At 45.7% G+C, this 21,564-nt stretch overlaps 1 protein-coding gene across 3 annotated transcripts in view; it reads right to left on the bottom strand.

Moving 5' to 3' along the window:
- The window catches only part of IRS2 (insulin receptor substrate 2), a 29,185-nt gene extending 9,782 nt beyond the window's left edge, over window positions 1–19,403 (bottom strand). The window contains exons 1-2 of one of the 3 annotated variants that reach the window (XM_037799990.1): window positions 15,206–19,403; window positions 3,831–4,057 (exon numbers count right to left, since the gene is read on the bottom strand). In XM_037799990.1, the coding sequence (XP_037655918.1) occupies window positions 3,849–4,057; window positions 15,206–19,367 (4,371 nt within the window). In that variant the 5' untranslated portion in view covers window positions 19,368–19,403 and the 3' untranslated portion in view covers window positions 3,831–3,848. The remainder of the gene's footprint in view (window positions 1–3,830; window positions 4,058–15,205) is intronic. The other 2 variants (XM_037799991.1, XM_037799992.1) reach the window with 2 other exon arrangements.
- Between the last annotated feature and the right edge of the window lie 2,161 nt (window positions 19,404–21,564).

Genomic DNA, 21,564 nt, shown 5'->3' with positions numbered 1-21,564 from the left:
AACTAGACTCTGTCTAGTCCAGGTCATGGGGTAATAGCATTTTTTGTTCTCTTTGGTTTATACAAAAAGGTACACTAAAATGTAGATGGACATTAAAGTCCCTCTGCCCCAGCTGAAGATTTACATTCAGATGATGTACAATTTATTCAAATTCCACTCATGAAAAATAGAAAGTTACAAACTATCTTAGTGAAATTCATTGGAAGAAAGAAGGGAGGGAGGGAGACAGAAGGGAAGGGAGGAAGGGAGGGAGGGAGGGAGGGCTGGCAGCGACAGCTGCTGATGGCCAGGCGCTGGAGATGGAAGGGAAAACCACTTCCACGCTTCCTCTTCCCCCTTGGACTGCTCACGACCCACCAGTCCAGGTCTTCCTGCCCAACTTCCACGTGACTCCACGGTCATTTAGGAAGTGCCCAATTCATGTTAAGTTATTGCACACTTTCTTTCACTCTGGATGTTACAGTGTCTATAACATTATTGGAAAAAAAGAGTCTCAGTAGAATAAACATTCTGAGGAATAACTTCTTTAGCCTTGGTAAAACCTAAAATGACAACGATCTTGTAAAAAGTTTGAATTACTCGTGGGGCTGGGGGGGCTTACAGATCAGCAGAGCCCAAGCCTTGGGGACACCTGGAGCAGCGAACTGGCCTTGGTATAATTTAAGGCTCCTCGGCAGATTCTAACAGGCAGCAGGTGGGACACCATGGAACCCAGCTCCTCCTGGAGGTAGTGGGGGGGGGGGGGGTGAAATGACTTGCCCAAGGTCACCAAACTGTTAGATTCAGAGCAGGGATGAGCCTCCTTCTCCTGCCTCTCTGTCTCAGGAGGTTTCCACCACTGGGGCATGGAGGACTGAGACACCTAAGACAGAGTCTGCACATCCGGCTCATGTCCAGACTGGAGCACGGCCGTAACATTCCTGAGGCGTGATCACACACATGTCTGGTTACCCTTCCCTCTTTACCAAGGAGTAGAGAGCAGCATGAAGAAGCAAATATTTAAAGAGAGAAACACACAATTTCCCAAACTGCCAAAGGTCTGGAAATGGGGGAAACAATTAATTACAATGAAGACATTTCTTACATGGAAAGAAACCTGCACCCTGGGTGATCATTACAAAGTCACATTTCCAGGTTTCTCAAAGCAATAAGTGAGTTTTCTTTTTTTTTTTTAAGGCTTTTAAGGATGAGATATGAAAGAGCTGTACCTTGTTAAGCATCTCTTTATTAATTAATATGACAAAATCAGGAGACAAACACATTGCCAATTACTATCCAATAAATATGGCGTATATACTACAAACCCAATAAATTCCTTCTAGGAGAACATCACTCAGAATAGTGATAATTCACCCAGAGAAATCAATCTGAGTATTTAAAAAAATTGTACTTGTCTAATTTTGTGATATGCAGTACATGTGAATTAATACGAAACAATTATTTTTCTCAATTTTTCTTAAAGAGAAACAGGCCACTTTACAATTTCTGCTTGTTTTATGGAGCTGAACATGAATGGGATTTGGGCTTTAAAGACGTAAGCAGGGTCACAGAAAGAAAAATAGTAAACTTGCTAATAATTGAAACCATTTTGAACAGATACTATAAGACAACAAGTGAATTAAATCAGTCATGAATGTATCTTAGCAAACTGCTTATAAGGCAGGTAGCAACATACACAGGGGCTTCTAAGGCATCAGCTTCCTTTCATTCTTCACTTCCCCCACATTATTCTTTATTCACAACATTTTCAATTGTGACCTTACGAACCAGAGAAATCAGGGAGATCCATCAGCATAAATACATTTTTAAAAATACACACTTGACAGTAAAAATTTAAAATTTAAATTTCACATTTCTGATCTGGAATAAGTATTAGCAACCCCCTGGTGGAAAGAATAATGACTAATACGGGTAAAAGAAAGAATTAATGGATGAAGTCCTCAGTCCTCTCTTATTAAAAGCCAATGCAGTTCTTGAAGACAGTTTATGCATGCTATCACTTAACACGCATTCTTATTTCAGAAAAATTAAGTAAAACTGAGCCTAAGTTCTAAAGATAGAAGTAAAGCACCATATCAAGACTTAGAAATCATGTAAGCTACAAGTAACTGTGCAAAGTTGGCTCATCGAGTCCAATGATTAAACGTGCATTTCCCTCACCACCAGGCTACAAGGGAGAGCAGGATCTTTTTATACATGGCACACTAATGTTTCTCAAATTTTTACAACATTAGCTCTAAACTCATCTCATTAGTGCTTTTCTATTAAGCCAGAATCTTTATGAAACATATGGGATAATAAATTATCTATAAATTTGCTACTTTCTATCATTTTAGTTTCCAAATTAACTGCAGAATGAAATCAATTTGTTTCATAAGTCTAAATTTAACACTCCCTACATACAGTACAGGAGAATATTTTGGGAACCCTGCCTCAGGTAAAAATTAAGAATTAGCAGCTACGTATATCACAGACCGAACTCTGACAGGTACATTTTATCAACTATCAGAGGGACCTTTTTTCTTTTTTCTTTTTTCTTTTGTAAGGTACCACATTACCTAGAAGATACAGAACCTGAAGCAAGAAAAACACGTGTTCTGCAGACCAGGAAAGGGTTCTCCAATACACCTGAGCGCACCAGGCCACATGGTCTAGAGCATGTACTTAACATCTCTGGACCTTGGTTTTGTCATTTAAAAAATAACAATACTAACAAGAACCTACCCAACAAAGAGGCTATGAGGATTCAGTACTATTTAAAACACGCTTTATTAACTGTCAGGTGCTATGGAAATAGAAGGATTTATAATAAAGTATGTAATCCAATGACTAGACATTTGTGCTTCTATTTTGTGGTTTATCTTGTGAAAAGTTTCTACTGGTTTCCCAAATGTTAATTACATCTCAATGTTTTCATTCCACCAGCAAGTTTGTAGGGCTTTTCAAATTTTATATAGATTTTTTGAGACAGAAACTCAAGAGGTGACATTTTCCTCACCAAGTACAAAATATCACTCAGGGCTACTACAAACACTGCAACAGAACTAGATGATTCTAGTATAAAAGTCTTAAAATGCTTTACACATTGTTGCAAAGAGACTATATTTCCCTTTTACAACATTAAATATGACCAAAAGTCCTTATGGTAGCTGACCAGGTCCTACATGTTCTCGCCCTTTGTTACTTCTTTCACATTACCTACTACTACTGTCCCCTTAACTCCCCCTCTGCCAGCTCCACTGGTCTCCTTATTACAGAACACATCAGGCAACCTTCAGCCCCAGAGCCTTTGCACCTGCTAGTTATGCTGCCCACTAGAACTGCTGTCTAACCACCTTCAGACTGACTGGCTCAAATGTTACCTCCTCCCTCCCCCCTTCTCCTGCATTGTTTTCCAGAGAATTTACGAACAACTACAATAATGTGTTTTCAACACACCGCAAAATTAAAGTTTATTTCCTAAGTTTCAAAGGTGGACAGTTAACTGAAGACTTGCCTTTTGTTTCTCATTTTAACTTGAAATCCAAACCTGTTTATATCCAGCCTATACTGCAGTATTTTTCAATGGGTGAAATACTTTCAAAGGATTTAACATGCATTATTTGGCTTCTTTGTAACAAAAGAATGGTAAAATTTAACAATTTGGTTAAATTGAAAAATTAAAGGGAGACAAAATTTTCTGCCATTGCTCCTCCTGCTCCATGTCCCACCCTTCTACCTTTTCCGAGAAGCCCCTTAAGTGAAGTTCCTGTCGTTTTTTTTGGCTTTTTATTTTTTTTCTTGAAAGAACAGTAAAAGCTGGCAAAAAGTAAGAACGACAGGAAACTCACCTGGCACCGACTCCCACATCAGCCCGATGGGTTGGTAACACAGAGCTGCCCAGCCAAAAGAGATTTCCCTCCTCCGACTACGGCGCTCACCATAGTGGAAGGCAGGGGGTCGAACAGCAGTAAGTTTTCAGAGCTGGAAGCACTAGGAGCAGTAGGGGCTGCTGGTGGCAACGATGCCTCCTTTGCACATGAAGGGAAGGGGGCTTTCCTGGATAGATCATGGATGTCTGTAAAAAGGATGGGATACATGCTTTAAAAAAAGGCTCCTGAGCCACCTTAAGGCTGTTACAGGTGTGTCTTAATAAAACATAATACTATTTGGAAATTACTAGGACAATGACTAAAAAATTAAGCAATTTTGAAGTATTCAATAAAAAAGAACTCTGATCATTTTAAATGTTTGTGGACACTTGATGAGAAAAATGTTAACCAAAACCAAAATGGTTATTTGTTTTAATAGAAGGGCACAGTCACGGGCAAGTAGCAGATCCACAATCATTTTAAGATGTAAGCTTTCTCATCACGAGTATGAAAACACAGGAAAGGTTATGAAAAGAAGAGATGAGTTCAAAGAAATAATTCATATTACACAAATTAAAGGCATATCTTTGTTAAATAACAGGTGAGGGAAAGTGGAGAAGAATTCCAGAAGTAGGAAAGGGAGAATAATAATCTTAACAATTGAGAAGTTACTGGAATATTAGCATTTACAACAAAGACTGGGAACACAAAGGGAGTTACAAGGCAAGGATGCCAAGAGCTTAGAGCAAACTGACATCTAGGAATTATGACAGAGCAGCAAAATCAAACCTACGGTTTCTCAGAGAAGGAAACTGATTAAAAAAATACTGCCTCATCTTAAGCACCCCGGGTGTGTGTGTTGGTGACGGGGGATGGGGTAAATGTTTGAGGGGTTCTATCAGAGTTTTTCAGTAAGGATACCCACAACTCCAGTAGAGACATCCTATTCTTTGGCTTAGACAAGAATGCCTGATGGATGGGCAGGCACCGAGTGAAGGAATCAAGGTGGCCATCCAGAAGATAGCTACAGGTGGGACACTGTCCAGTAGACTACAAGGTATTGAGGGGGCAGACCAGTGTCATATTTCTTCTGTATCTCCCAGAACAACTACTCCTGTGTTGGCACATTCTGAACTCTCAATAAATTGATTGGTTTAAAAAGTCAAACTATACATTAAAAAAAAAAAAAAAAAGATAAGTGATACTGAATCAAGGTGAATCCATTTTGCTGCATCTTTAAAACCCTGATAGGATCCCAAATACCAAAGCGTCATTAGGTTTAGGAGCTACATAACTTAGAAAGAAAATGCCTGCTTAAAAATGTTGTCAACATAAAAACTAAAGAATGATTTAGAAGTCTTCAATGCTTAACACTTACAATGGTTTTATCAGGCTTTCATATTTAGTTTTTCAACATTATTAGTTTTAATATTTTCTTTTACTCAGCCAGCTAAATTAAAATTAGTTTTCTGAAACCAATTATAATTATAATAAACTTACACTCCTGGATTTACAATACACTAAAGAAGAAAAAAATACAGATTTTGCAGTTTTGCTAATATATTTTGCTAAGGCATACCTAAACATATTTTAAATTGAACTGTATCCTTATTAGACGTCTACTTGGCAAAATAACAAAAGTTCTTTGTAGAAGTTTTACCAAACTCATTTGATAAATATAACTGGAAGAGCTTAGGGGTAGCAGCTTATGGATTTATTTCCTGTTTCAGTTTCATATGTAGAAGTGTTATTTTAGGTCACTTTTATGCTGGGGGGGGACAAAACATGCTATCGTATAAGAATAAAACAGAAGCGTAACATGAATATTTGCCACAAATCACTTTAGTAATTTAGTTTCTAAAATGTTTCCAGGGCATGCTATGAGAAACTGACTACCAGAATCTCCTTTTCTAGGAATTTCTGCAGTCTTAGAATCTCAGGCGCTCTGCAAGACTGACAATATACTCAAGTCTAGCACCTCCATTTCTGACCTCGTCAAACAAAAACAAGCTGCTCAACATGTTTTAATCCATGCATCATTTAATCCTGCTTATTGACTGGAGTTTCTAAAGCATTATTTGCATAGTTTTTAAATTTAGCAGGAACATCCTGGCCTATTTGCAAAACTTCTCCCACTACTGCACAATTTCCCGCCATTTATCCATCTATCAAGGGCCATCCAAAATCTTGAACAGTGAGGCCCACACTGATGTGAACTGCTCCCTGGCACGGCAGTTAACAGATGGTGGTGTAACTCAGATAGGGGTTTAGGGATGGATTCTATCACAGACCTGGGAATTCACAAAGATCAAACAGTCACTGACTTCAGTCCCTATTTTAGGTGACTGCACAACACAACACTGGGCAATGTACATGCCTGCTCAATTCCCAGTTCCTCAGAAGCTGGTGAGGGTTCACACAAGGAACCCAAACCCCACCCAGGAAAAGACATCTTGGTTTCTTTATCACGAACTTCATAGTGCATCACAATCATTATTCCCTTTAGTTTTTCTATGTAACTTGGTAAGTCCTCAACAACTCTCAATAAATTGATGGGTATTCTGAGCTTTACTTTCTTTTTAACCTGAAAAGATGTTTCATCACTCCTTGAATCCCTAAGAGAGAGACAAAAACATCTCCCTATTTTGTTTATCCCGTGCTGGGATAGGTTACTAGGTGCAATGAGCTTACGAAGGCATGGCCCTGAGGCTGCCATCTGCTAGGAAATATTCTCCGCTAGGATGCCGAAGAGACTGACAGCTAATGTAAACAAAACACTGAATCACCCGGAATAGCACAAGGCCATACATTCGCCTATTAAATTCTTTTTCAAATATGGATGTCTTATGAATTTGTGTTTGCTTAAGCAGCCCTTTATGCTTTTGGAAGGAGGATTACAGTCATTAGAAAGGTGGCAGGCTTTTGTTAAATTAAGTTGGTATGAAAATAATTTCTATTCATTTTGAAATTCAGTTAAATAATTTTTCTCAGGAAAAAAAATTTATCTTAAAAATAATAAAGGTGCTGGTAAAATAATCATCTCCCCAGAAGACAACTACCTAGCAACAACTGATTAGTTACTTATCTGTCCTTAGGCAAATTCTAAATTTGTTAGTTTTCAAATAAACTCATCATTAAGTAAGTTAATGACTCATTTCTGGGGAAATTGTTAATGAACTTATTCATAATGAGGAGTATATGATATTTCACTTACAGAATAAATGAATTTCAAAGACACGTAAAGCAGTGACTGAAACAACTGACTCATTAATTAGTGGATCTGCAGTCCAGGCTGAACAAATCTACAAAGAGCAAAGATTTAAATTTTTCCAGATAACATAGGCTTTAAATTTGAATTATCCCAAGAATATTTTTTCAAAATCAGCAAATGTTGTCAATCTTCACTTTTCTGCCTCTTCAGTAAACACTGCCCACAGGATCTTGAAGAGCCATATTTTCCTGATTTACAGGTTTCCTTATTTAGGTGCCTTGGCATTCTCTATTTCTGCCCACTGAAGTAGCTTTTAGTGTATGTATGAAGCAATTCACCAAAATGCTCCACAGTAAAAAGATGAATTCTGCTTCCACAAATACTAAGTAGCTGGAAAGGGAATAGCCTATATCCTGGGAGAAAGTTATTCATCAGTATACAAAACACCCGACAGATACATTTTATACTTTGTAACACATTCCCCTATTCCTTCTTGAAATGTTTACAAACATCTCTGCCACTAATTAAAGAAGTGACCTTGGACAAGTCACCCACCCTCCCCTGGCTTCTGTTTCCACAACTGTAAAATAAACAAGTTACATTAGATCAATGGGTTCTCAACCTTTACCCTCAAAACGTCCTTGAATTTTGTTTTCCAATTGTCATGATTTAACCAGTGTTGTTACCACACTGAATTGAAAACGTTTTAATGATTGGTAGAGGTGGGCAGGAGGGTAGAGGTGTGCAGTGTCTTATGAAACATAATGTACAGTTTGCTTTAACATACTAAAACCTGATAAAAATAACTGAAGGAATATAAGTTTTCCACCTCTGTAGACCACTAGAGATCTAGGAAGCTGAGTTAGAAATCACTAGGGGGAGATGACTGCCCACTCCAAAATTCACAGACAAAATGAGAGCCCTGAAACTAATACCAAATTCTAAGTCTTTAAAATGGCAGATCTAAAAAATGGTCAAAATTTTAGGGGGCTTTCCTACCATGTTCACTCTTCCTCCCTAACTGGTCCCATTTTACTAGGAATTCTAATGTATGGAAGAAAAAAAAGAGAAAGATTAATAACTATCACCCAAATGAAATAAAAACAAAATGTTAACTTGAAAGTTACCCAAGACAGGGTCTACAGTAAAATCCTAATGTAATTACTGTATATGAACTTCAAAGCAGACAAACTTTATGTGACCTGGAGACAATGTGATATAAAATAAAAGAGCACTGGGCTAGCAATCTGAAGTTACGAAGTGAAATCACATGAACCTGCTAGTTAGACAGTATGTTCAGGGTGTTTCAGCCCAATGCTGTTCCTTCTGGCTCTGTGCTCTTGGGAAAGTCACTTGACCTCTCTAAGCTTCAGGTTGCTTATCCTGCGCCCCCCCTCCCCCCCAAATAGGGATCTACTTTGCCCTTCTATATTGTAGAGGTCTTCTTGGGGAGCTACATGATATCATATGTATGAAAATGTCTTAAAGCTAGAAGTGAAGAAAAAACACCTTTTGAATTTTTAACAATTCTTTTGATCCAAAAGAGAGAGGAGCATGCAATTATCTTTCAATAGTTATCAGAAACAATGATTACAGATTCATTATACCCAACTCCCATGGCAGTTTTCAAAACTGTTAACTGCCCACCAAGGTTTGGGATTGTTGGTTACACTTATAATTTGGGGACAAATGATGGACTGATGTAAGTAGCTACTTTTAAATTTGCACAGAGAAAGTACTGTTAATAAATACTAGCATCATGCATTCATACTGTGCAAAAGCATTCTTAACACAAACGTATGGATTTTAGGTAACTATTAAAAATGACAAAGTATAATGAGCAATACTCTAATACCTATTTTTTTACACACTGAAAAAACCTGAAATTTAATACTCTATCATAATATTTCACCCAAGTACATATACTAAAACATACAGTAAATTTAAATAACAGTAAGACTACATATTTAAGGTTATAAAATTTAAACATGATCAGAGATCATGTTACTAATTAGTATCAGAGCTTCAATTAGGAAAAAAAATCCACATCAAGCATGAAAGATGAGATGTTATGAAACTACACACACATACACGTCACTCACAAATATTTATTTCTGAAAAACCTAATATTCTTTAAAATCAATATTAAAAGACTCTTTACAAAGTTCAGTATGTGTGATCCTTTATCTCTGAAATATATTATGGATCACAATATTTTGGCCAAATATTCTAAAATTCCAATAAAAGCATATTAATTAAAGAATACATTATAAATAAATATTATATTATGCATAGCAGAGAGAAAACTGGGCAAAATTTAAAGATGCAGTTACCTGTTAAAATTTTACAGTGCCATGTCTCTGGATAAGTAAAAGTGACTTTATACACATGTAATATTTTTTAATTTAACAGAAAAGAAACAAACATTCAACTATTTTATCATTTGTAAACATGCAGCTTATCAGTTTTAACTTAATTCTATTTCAGCATTCTAATGTAATGAATTCAATTAAGTAACAAGACTATCAAGCCCAGAAGTATCTTACATCTTTGGCATCCATGAAGCAAAAGGCTAGTATACGACATGTACTCCAGCTCTCTCTATTCAGACTTTCTTTTATGTGTTTTATTTTAGTGGACCGTTAATATAAGTCTCTGCAGCTATCTTGAAAAAAAATCGAGTAATCAGAAGCAATCATCAATGGTAGCACGTCCTCAGCCTTGCATTATGACTGCAATGGTTCTCTTCAGAAAAATTCTATGATTGGACTCTGTCTACAATAATCTATGTTAAGTGATTCAAAACAATCATTGCAGGCTTGAAGATCACATTCAAACTAAAGGAAATGAACGGAGAAAGTGTCCCACTTAAATTTGGATAGTATCGTTTTCACAAAATCCAACACCTGACAAATAACATAATGTTTAAAAGTGATAATTTTGGAGGTTTATAAAATTTTTTCATTTGTTTACCAAAATGCTAAAATTAAAATGTCTTGCCCATCTTATATAGAAACGTACATTCCAATGATGTCTATGCTAGAGAAATTCCTCAGAGAATTCAACCCAATTCTCATTGCCAAAGTGGAGAACTGGTTTAGGAGGATGGGGCGACAGCTCTCTGCTTTACTCTGAATGTTTTCCCCACTCTACCTGGCAGTCTAGACAAAAGGCTAAAGTTGCATTTTCCCTTAAGTTTCTAAGGTGAAACTGGAACACTTGATTCTGTGCTACCTAAAGAAAAAAACAAAAAAACCTTTCCACCTGCCAAATCTGATACCAAAAGTTAACTAGCTCTCGGAACCACGTTTCTACAGAAGATGTATTAGTGGGAATTTTAACAGAAAACCCATTTATACCCCATCCTGTTACTAAAACTTTAGCAAATTCTCTTCAAAAAACAACCAACCAAACAAACCAAAAAAAAAAAAAAAACATAACAATTTCATTTTAATACTGATAATTCTGAAAAAATAAAACATTATAAATTAAAATTCTTCTTTTGGGGGAGGAGGAAGGAATCAAACACAAACATTATACTACCCTACTTGGCAATCAAACAGCCCAGTATTACAAGTCAAACCAGTGCATGAGTGCGCAACCTAATGAAATCAACCCAAAATAATAAAACCCAGATTGAACAAAGGATGATTAAACAACTTAAAGATAAAGGTTCTGTTTTTTTTCTTTAATGCAACTTGCATTAAGAGCCAACACTTTCAATTAAAAATGTGTATATTCTAATTATCCATTCTCATCTTGATCACATCTCCTAGTATATAAACAAATCATAAAAGGTAATCAAAAGTGTAGTCTTAACATAGTTTCAGGATTAGGGTGCTGTTCTCCTTAATTGTTATTTTACTATGTAATTTAAAATACTAGTGCATTACAATCGATAATTACCATTGAGCAAGTCTTAAGTTAAACAGAGAGAGGAAAAAAAAAAACAATGGCCCTTGGAGATTGGAGTAGAACTAGCAATCAAGCAGTAGAGGCATGCACTTCTTAAAAGGTATTGGGCACCATTTTCAGAATACTCTGAGTTTACTGGGTTTCTGTTTTTAATTTAAGAGCACCCATCTGAAAAACTCTTTTCTGTACATGTCCATGGCTTTGAAGTAATTACTATCAAAAGAATTATTGGCTTTCTTAGCACCTTTCTTTAGAAGAGCTTAAAAACACTCCTGATGTTTATGATCCCATTTACCTCCCAGTGGCCCTGTGACACAAAAGGAGAGGGTTATAATTACCCCATTTTACAGATAGAGAAAGCAAGAAAGAGGGATTAAGTGGCTTGCCTATAGTCACACAATGACTCATTAAGATCAGCAACTAGAAACCCGGTTTCCTGATTCCTGGTTTAGTGTTCCACATACTATGCTTCCTTCTACGAAGTACTATTTTTGTAAAGGTTTCTCTTTCAATAAAGGAAATAGAACAAGTCATGTGACTTTCATTCACGAATGCGTGCCTGTGTTTTCACTAGCACTTCACTTGCCGGCTCCTGGGACTAGGACAGGAGCAGTGTGCAACATTATCTTATTATGACAAGCACTAGCCAACGAAAGCAGAATGGCATGCACAACAGAAAAAAATAAAGGTTATGTGGTTTGTCAAGTAATCTCATCAGATTTCTAAAAGTATTCAGGATTCTCTGCTTTAAGACTTCAATGGGCAATATTTCTAAAACATAAAACGTGATTTTATCGTTCCTTTGGAAACATTTCTTCTATCCCATAATTCTCTTACTCTATGATCTGAATTGTTAGTCCTTTTATCAAGCAAAATGTAAACACAAATGCTTTCAGTGGTAATTATCTAATTTCTCTCATACATACATGTAGAACAATTTTAGAATAAAAATTCCACTAAAGGGCAAAACTAAAATAGCCTATTTTTTATAGTATAAGCCATAAATCATACAATCATAACACAAACATATATATATATATCTCAAGCTAATATAAAATGCAGTTTTAAAGCTAAGTAACTTCAGTAACATTTCCAGTTAGCAAACAACAGCAAAACCTTAACAGATTGGTTAGATTTTTCTGCATAAGCATACACAAAACATACATTAAGTAACCTTCCCTTGCCCCCAAGTAAGATGCACAATTTAGAGTTAAATTTTTTAGTTTGGACCAATAAAAAATTAAATACCTAAGGTATACTAACTTTTTAGCTGGCTTTAAAAGTTTAAACCCCACCCCCATTCCCAATTCCACTGTAAACAACTATCAAAGATTTCTGGAATCTTACCTTTCTGTTACCATTTATGCAAATACTACATACTACCCAGGTAACCCCCAATTATTTTGCTTCAGCAAAACTAATTAAGTTTTTCCATGCCAAGCACAAGGAGCTCTATATGGAAACACATGCCACTTCTAAGAGCCAGGGCAATGCAGGCAGTGATCATGGAAGTTCTATTTCATCTTCAAAGAAATGTTCTGCGAGTCTTACTTCTATAAATCATTTCTTAAAGGATACTTGTCTAATGTGAGCTTTTTATTTTATAAGTGCCACAAACAAGTATCTACCTGTGTACGTGAGTTAAATAAGAGGGCATGGTCATCCTGAGTTTCTTCGTGTTCCCTTTCTGGCTCAACAGACCACATCGTATGTTCTACATTAATAGAGATGACATATTCATCTTCCTTACTCCACTGTTCTCTGTTCAAGTTAGTTCCTTAGAAATCCACTTAGCATGTATCTTTTTTTTTTTTTTTTTTAATTTAAGTGACTTTGGCACGCTGGATCAATTGCAGCTATCTTTTCTGTTTAAAAATAGCCCTTTTCCTGCCTAAAATAGTGTTTACAATAATATGCACACATACTTTGGAAGAACAGCAACCACAACGATCACTCATCTTTGTTCAGGAACTGGGGAACACATGAAATGCTGTTTTGATTTCAGAATCGTGAACCCCATAGGCTGAAAGGAATTTTATACTGGTGGGAAATCTTAATCAAAACAAGCTCAGGTCTAAATCAGGCCTCTAAATAAACTTATCTCTGGCAGTTGAAGGTTTTCACTAATCTGCAAAGGGCATTATATCATATACGAATGCATCTACTCTATCGGAAAGGCCTTGAATCCTTTCAGGCCTGTAGGTAAAGATGACAACACTCACCCCTCACCACACTGTAAGCCTCACTGAGGCCGCATCTGAACCCAGCCCAGGTTTTTACAGCCTACTCCACCAAAAATAGCTTAAAAGGTGTCATGTCCTTAATGTTTTTCTGACGAGAATCAGGTTTGGGCAAAATGTAGTTACTTTTATGGTTCACTATGGCATACACACATTTGGATACACGAAATGAATTTCTGTGCATGTGTTTTTCTCCCATTCAATTATGCTTATGCCAGGGAGTTTACATGGTCTATGCCTTCGATACCAGCTAATCCCTCCCTCCCCGGATGCTCTAGCAATTTTTCACAGGCATACCTGTGGAGTTTACTGTACCTCCAAGCAAAGTGACCTTCAGCTGAGAGTCACCGTTTATGGGCTACATTCTGACAACTTCACATTGATTTAATAAGGTGCTGAAGCACTGTACTCCTGATAATTCTCTGTGACTCTTCTCATACATTCCTTCAAGGTTTTAACAGTAAAACTAAATCGCTTTTCCTCTATTATATTAGAATAATGGGGGATTTACCTGACAGCTATCATCTTAAAGCTCATGAAATAACAGTCCCAAGCACACTAGAAAACATAAACGGGATTTAGATAGAATTAAACCGGTCTGCTTACTTTAAGAACAAAAGGCATATGGATCCCACGCCATCTCCATCATCATCTTGTAACCCTGGCAGACGGTTTACCTTAGGCCAGCATCTACTGCAGCATCCAAATAACACCATTTGCTGCTATGTATTTTGTGGTCCCCAAAGAGCCTCTACCCAATTAGCAACCCAGGAAAGAAAGGGCTACAAAATTAAAGAAACTCTCTCGAATTGAATATTCACCCCACTTGTGCCTCTTTACCCCCACCCTGGCACCATTCAAAGTTTGAGACAACCAGAATGCACTGTCAGCTGCAAAGCAAGCTCACATCACTCTCTTCATTGATATTTGATGAGAATTTGAAGAACAATGCAGCATACCGTCATTTCTAATTGTTCCTGAAAAGACTGTCTTTTCTTTGTTTTTCCTCTAAAGAACTGATTCTAAATCCTGGCTGCACATCAAAATCACCTGGGGGAACTCTGCACAAAGTCAGTGCCCAAGCTCTCTACCCATCCGATATTTTACTTTTAATATGTCTGGGGTGAGGCCCTAGCATAGTCTTATTTCAAATCTCCAGAGATGATGCTAACATCGGGGCAGGGTGGTTCTCAAAGTGTGGCCCCCACATCACCAACATAAGCATAATCTGGGAACTTATTAGAAATGCAAGTTCTGGGTTGCACCACAGAGCCAAAAGGAAACTCTGGAGGTTTACAGAGCCCAGCAATCCATGTTTTCACAAACCCTCCAGATGAACCCCAGAAATGCTCATGTTTGAGAACCACTGTTCCAATGGGAAAGTTCCTCTGGCTTAGGTATAAAATTTAAATAGTTAATTGTTTCCTTTAGCAGCCAGCAAAATGGATGCTAAAGTCTTAAATGACTTTCCAGTCTGTTTTTATAAACTTTGAGAATCAGCTTGGGCCCAGCTTGGGCCCAGCTACAGGAAGAGAGAAAGGTGAAGGCCTCTGGGACCAGTTTAGTGCCTTGAAGAACCTTCCTAGCAGAACTTTCCCAGTACAACCATCGATTAAGAAAATCCCGTCTAGCTGCCTCTTTTGTTTGGCTTACCTGAAAAGAATTTCCATAATGTTAACAGATTGGAAGAGAAGGGCTCTGGGAAGAAAAAAAAAAAAATGGGCTGGGCCTAAAAAAATCAGTCTCCCATGTCGGAAGCTTCACATTCATCTCAAAGACTATGTGGCTGTTCTTGGCAAGTTCTTTGGGGAAAGAGGAGGACGTGGGACCCAAATGTAAAACACAATACCACACGAAGCCAGTACTTTGACATTCAGGTCAAGGTACAAAAAAAGAAAAAAAAAGAGGGGAGAGAAGTGAAACGCAAAGAACACTCATATACTCCCCAATCCTTCCTTCTCACCAGACCCAAAGTGAAAAGGCCTCACCTTTCACAACAGTGGCCTCCTTCAGGTGATGTGCCAAGAAGTCAATGCTGGCGTAGGTGTTGGCAGGGGGCAGGGCGCCAGAGCCCGGCCCCCCGCACACCCCGGTGGTGCTGCTGCCACCCACTGCGCTGATGAGCCCGCCAAGGCTCCGGTTCCGGCCCCAGGAGTTCTTGTCCCCTGCCGGGTGATGCTGCTGCTGCTGCTGCTGTAATGCCCCAGCCTCATCCCTCACGTCGATGGCGATGTAGTTGAGACCATTCTGGAAACCGGCAGAGGTCTCCCTCCGCATTGGAGAACCACTGCCCCCGGGACAACCAATCAACCCCCCTGGCTGACCCTGTGTCCACGGCCTGGGCTGCTGGGGAAGCGATGGCACAGAAAGGGATGGCTGTGACTGATGGGGGGAGGGGGGCAGCTCATCCCCCCCACCAAGGCCGCCACCACCGCCACCTTCGCCACTTTTCCTGAGAGAGACGTTTTCCACCGAGGCTGAGTTGTGGCGCTTAGGGTTGTGGGCGAAGGACGGGGACACGGGGGTCACAGTGGTGGTCGAGGAGAAGGTCTCCGAGCTGTGGCGGCGCCGGCCCCCCTGCGGGTCGGCGCGGATGACCTTGGCGCCTCGGTGGGGGTCTGGGGACTGGCTAGCCTGCAGGAAGGCTTCCACCCCCGACACCTGATCCATGAGACTCAGCCTCTTCACCCCAGAAGTTGGGCTGCTCACGCGGGCACTTTCTGGCTTCGGGGGTGCCGCAATGGGTTGTGGCGGGGTGGCGGCCACGCCAAAGGCCATCTCGGTGTAGTCACCATTGTCCCCAGTCTCGGAGGACGAGGAGGAGGCAGCGCTAGGGCCCTGGGAGGTGGCAGCGGCTGACACTGGAGGCAGTCGGTACAGCTCCCCTGGTGGTGGCGGTGGGGGTGGCTGCTGAGATTGGGATGAGGAGGAGGAAGAGGGAGAGACAGAAGGACGTGGTGGCAGGGGTGGGTAAGGGGAGGAGGCCTCAGGGGAGAGCAGGGCATCCAAAGAGCCTACAGGGTCCCCACTCTGGGTGCCCGGTTTGGGTGACTTGGGCGAGCTGAAGTCGAGGTTCATGTAGTCAGAAAGTGGGGAGCGCTGCCGGCTGTCACTGCTTGTGCCAGGGGTGCCAGAGCCCAGGGAGGAGGCTGGGCTACTGGCCGACAGCAGAGAGGACGATGAGGCTGCTGATGCCAGCAGCGGAGGGACAGGTGGCGAGAGGCGGACTCCCGCCTCTCCAAAGTCAATGTTGATGTATTCGCCTGGGCTCTTGGGCTCTGGGGGCAGAGGGTACTCGTGCATGCTGGGCAGAGTCTGCAGCCCCTCCAGGGACAAGCGAGTGGGCCGCACCGCCCGGCAACGCTGGGTCAGGAAACCCTCCGGCCGGCTGCCGCTACTGCCGCTACTGCTGCCACTCTGCCTCATCGGCGAAGGCACTACTGGGTGATGAGGCTGGGCGTGGCTGCCCGCACTGTCCCCAAAGGTGCTCGCTGATGGGGTGGCGGGCAGCTGTGGGATGGTCTGCTGCTCCGTTCTCTCCTCCTCCAGGATACGCCCCACTGGGGAGCTCATGAGCACATACTGGTCACTGTCCCCGTGGCAGGTGTAAGGAGCCTTGTAGGAGCGCGGCAAAGAGCTGTAGCAGTAGCCAGGGACTCCCTTGAGCACTTCTCCACCACTGTGCAAGGCGGCTGAGAAGAAGTCGGGTGGGGTACAGGAGGTGCCCATGTCACCGGGGGACATGTTGAGGTAGTCCCCGTTAGGAAGCAGCTTGCTGTCGGAATTCTCCATGGACAGCTTGGAGCCACACCACATGCGCATGTACCCACTGTCCTCTGGGGAGCTCTCCGCTGGGGAACTGGTCTTGTAGCTTCCCCCGCCCACCGGAAAGCCTCTGACAACTACAGAGGTGGGTGCTGGCACTGGGGCTCCAGAAGGGGGCAAGGCTGAGGCCGCAACTCGTGGCTGCAGGATCTGCTTCGGGGCAGACACACTGGTGGGGCTCATGGGCATGTAGTCATCACTCTTACAGCTGCCGCTGCCACCACCCACCAGTGGGGCCACGCCAGGGGTCATGGGCATGTAGCCATCGTCCGCTCCCAGGATGCTGCTTGAGCTCCTGTGGGAGCCAATCTCTATGTCCCCATAGTCCTCGGGATAGGGGTGGTAGGCCACTTTCGGAGAAGATGCCGGGCAAGAGGGGCAGAGGCGGCCTGAGCTGCCGGAGAAGGTGGCCCGCATCAGAGTGTACTCATCCAGGGATGCAGAGGAGGGCTGGGGCACTGCTCGCTGCCGGGCAGGTGTGGTCAAGGAGTAAGTCCTTTTTCGCAGCCCTTTGTCCAAGTCTTGAGCCCCATCCCCTGAGACTCGGCGGTAAGGGCGGCCACAGTGGCTCAGGGGCCTATCCATGGTCATATACCCATACAACTCACCCCCACTGCCGTCCCTGGCAGGCGGAGTCTCTGCGATGGACTCGGGAGTGTTGCTTCTGTGGGTGCAGAAGGCTCTCAAGTCGCCAGGACTGGAGCCGTACTCATCCAAGGACATGAAACCAGGGTCGCTGGGGGAGCCCGAGGCAGAGGCACTGCCACTGGAGGGCCGCTGACCCTGGTGATGGTGCAGGGGGTGCTGCAGGTGCGGGTGTGGGCCTGGAGGCAGCGGGTAGGAGCCAGAGCCGTGCCCACTGCTGGACGAGAGGCTGCCAGGGCTGGTGGCTGCCGGGGGAGAGTGGGACACGGGCATGGACATGGAGCGGCTGTGTTGCAGGGCGCCCCCTGCCGGCGCCAGCATCATCTTGCTCGGACGGCCGCTGCAGCCGCTGCTCAGCGTGTGCGAGCGGCTTAGAGGCGTCCTCACCGGCCCGGGACTCATGGGGCTCCCAGCCACCGACATGGGCCTGCAGCCCCCGCTTCCCGCGGCGCCGGCGCTGCCGTCCCCCTCGCTGGCCGTGCGCACCCGGCAGGAGCTGCATTTGGGTCCCGCGGCAGCGCTGGCGCTGACTGCCGCCGGCGGGGTCGCCGCCAAGCTGTCGGTGCGCGAGCGGCGCACCAGGCCCGTCTGGCTGGGTGGCAGGTTGACCAGGTGGTGGTGGCGCCGCGCGCCGGGCACGCTGATGGGGTGCGTGGAGGAGCAGCCCGACGACTGGCTCTTGCTGCGCGGCCGAAACTCGAAGAGCTCCTTCAGCGCCTTCATGGCCTCCAGGATAGTCTCGTGGATGTTTTGCGCCACCACTGAGTCGTCGGCCTGCATCCAGAGCTCGCCGGGGCCCGTGACGGCCGAGCGGCCCACCTCGATGAAGAAGAAGCTGTCCGAGTGGCCGCAGCGGCGGATGTTCATCAGCTGCAGTGTGACAGACGGCTGCTCGCAGTTGAGCTTCACGAAGCCGATAGTGCGCGCCGACAGGCACAGCCGGTACACGCCCGTCAGGTTCTTGCTCTGCCCCAGGCCCTTGGGCTTCAGATTCACCTGCCAGACCTCGCGGTAGACGGAGGTGGCGGGCGCGATGAGCCCGTAGTTGTCGTCGGCGGCGCCCGCCGAGCCGCCAAAGACGCCGCTGCCCGGCAGGGAGGCGCTGCAGGACCCGGCGCTGGCGGCGGCGGCCGCGGGGCAGCGCGCGGAGGGCGCGTCGCCGGCGCCCGCGCGGCCCTCGTTGACCAGGTCGGTGAGCGCGCGGTACCAGCCCTCCTGCTCCTGCTCGTTCTCGGCCGCCACGGCGAAGTACTCGTCCTTGGTGTAGAGGGCGATGAGGTACTTGTGCTTGGCGTCGGCGCGCTTGTTGATGTTGAGGCAGCAATCGAGCGCGATCACCCTCTTCGGGGCCCCGGACTTGTTCTTCCACTTCTTCTCGTTCTCGTAGTACTCGAGCCGGGGGGGCTGCGGCGGCTGCCCCCCGCCTGCCGCCTGCTCATCGCCACCCGCGCCGCCCCCGGGGCCGCGGAGCACGAAGAAGCGCTTGTGCCCGTGCTTCTGCTTCCTCAGGTAGCCGCACTTCCGCACGCTGTGGTTGTTGTTGTTGTTGTTGTTGTTGAGGTTGGGGCCACCGCCCCCTGCGCTCCCGCCACCGCCGTCGCTGCTGCTGTTGCTGCTGCCGCCGCCGCCACCGGAGGCTCCGGCCGGGGTGGGGAGCCCGTTCAGCGGCGGGCTCGCCATCCTGGGAGCTTCAGCCCCGGCCGCCCCCAACCCAGTGGCAGAAGAGAGGGGAGTTGGGGAGAAGCAAGGGAGGCACGGGCCGGATGGGGGGTGGGGGCGCGGTTCTTCTCTCTCCCTCGAATGAACGTTCCCCCTGCCCAAAAGGTGGAGAAAAATCAAGTGAAGGCAACGGGAGGAAGATAACGCGCTGTGGCGCAGCGCCCCTCCGGGCTGCGGCCGCCTCCGGGGGGTCTCTCCGAGGATGATGCCCAGATCGCAGTAGGCAGCCGCCCTCCCGTGCCCAACTTCCCGCGGCCGCTCCCTCTTCAGGGTCTCCGGCTGCGCCGCCGCCTGCGAGAACTCGCTGGATGGGGAGATAGCCCGGATCTCCAAGCCGCCAACCGCCGCCGCCCGGCCGGAGCCTAAGCCGTCTGCGGCTGCACTTGTCCTGCGGCGGCCGCCGCCTCCGTGCTGCGCTCCGGGGAGCCGGGGTGCGCCGGGGAACTCGGGGTCCGCGCCACCGCCGCCGCCACCGGAGCTGCTGCTGTTGCTGCCAACGGCGACTCCTGCTCTTCCCGGTCCCAGCTGAACAGTGAGTAACACATCGCGCACCGAGTGACTGAACTAAGAAGAGCAAAACAACATGTGACTCGGCGTTACGCAGGCACACACACGAGCGCGGGGCCGGCGGCCGCTCCTCCCCCACCCGCGCCCCGCATTGGCGGCCGCGCCCCGGGACGGACGGCGCCAGGAGCCAATGGCGCGCCGTGCTCGCGAGCGGGGCGGGTCGCGCGGCGCCCCTGCCCACCCCCGCCGCCTCGCTCCCGCTTTTCTCCTTCAGTCGCTTTTCCCGCCCGTCCCCTCCCCCTCCCGCGGAGGATGGAGGGCCCGGGAAGGGGTGGGGGCCCGACGCCCCGGTGCCTCATTAATCAGAGGCTTGTTGTTGATGCACGCGAAGGAAATGCCACCCAGGGCGTGAAAAAGGAGCGAGGCGAAGGGGCGGGGAGAGCGGGGGCCGGGGGGCGCCGGGGAGGACCTTTCAGTCCTGCCTTTGACTATATTAATTTATCTTCACGCTTCCGCTGGGAAGGGAAACCTGGAAGGGAGATCAGGAAGGGGAGGATGGGGGGCCTGGTGGAGATCAAAGAGCAGAGCCGGTTAGCCGAGGGCCGGGTGGAAAGGGAGGGGGCGAGCAGCACCCCCTCTGGAGCCCCGCACCCCGCGGGGCTTCACGGCGAGCCCGGGGGCGGGAGGGGGCGAGAAGATGCGAATGAATTTGGATTGCTTTCTCCTTTGCCATTCCTATTCCGCCCTTCCCTTTCGGCGAAGTTGATCCTGCGTTCGGGGCTCGCAGGGCCGGCGCAGAGGCGGGGTGTCGGCGCGCGCTCCCGCAGCCGGGTTGTTTGCGCCCGTGTTTTTCTCCCCGGTGTTCGTCAGCACGGGGGTGGCGGTGTGCAGAGCCCGCTGGCGCTTGTTTACGAGCATCCAAATTAGTCACACGGTGAGCCTAGGATCAATAGCGGCTTCGTGCCCTTTACTGGAAGGAAACCCGGGGGCCAGGGTGCGGGGAGAGGCGAAGGCTCGGCGGCCAAACGGCGCGGGCCTCTGCGGGGGGCTCGGATGAAAGCGAAGCTCCGGGGAAACCCCGGGCCCGTGCTGGCTCTGCTCAGCGGCGTTTCTCAACCGAAGCAGCATTCGGCCCTCTCCCGGTTTCCCACCAGTGCAAGGAGCCGGGGCGGGGAGCTGGGGAAGGGCGCTGTGCGTGAAGCAGGGGCAGCCTCACCACACCCCGATTCGCGGGCTCTTTCTGGGGTGTCATCAGCACCTATTCACTTGTCAGGTTTTCGGGAAGTTGAAATTCTCTGTTTTGGATGTAATAGGAGAAGGAGAACGAGGACAAACAAGCATGGAAAATGCAGCTTCTACAGTGCAGGGAAGGGGCGGGCACTTGAAAGAAAACAACCCCAGGGAACCCGCGTAACCGCGACGGGGTGTCCGCCCCCCGTAAAGACCGTCCCCCACCTCCACCCCCTCTGCACTCGCCCAGGGATCGTGGAAAGTGGGCGCGTCCATACCTGTAACTGCACCGTTGAAGATGCCCTTGAAGAAGTGCTTCGGATTTTTATATCTACTTGGCTTTCGCGACTTTTCAAAGTCGTATACAAATAAGTATCTGCACAATTGCACCTTCTAAAATACAAAGTGAGGGCTACTGGTG

This window comes from Choloepus didactylus, chromosome 12 (assembly GCF_015220235.1).
Source record: "Choloepus didactylus isolate mChoDid1 chromosome 12, mChoDid1.pri, whole genome shotgun sequence".
In the NCBI taxonomy this organism is placed as follows: Eukaryota; Metazoa; Chordata; class Mammalia; order Pilosa; family Megalonychidae; genus Choloepus; species Choloepus didactylus.
Note: the sequence above shows the minus strand (reverse complement) of the source record. Positions and strands in the feature narration are given on the sequence as shown.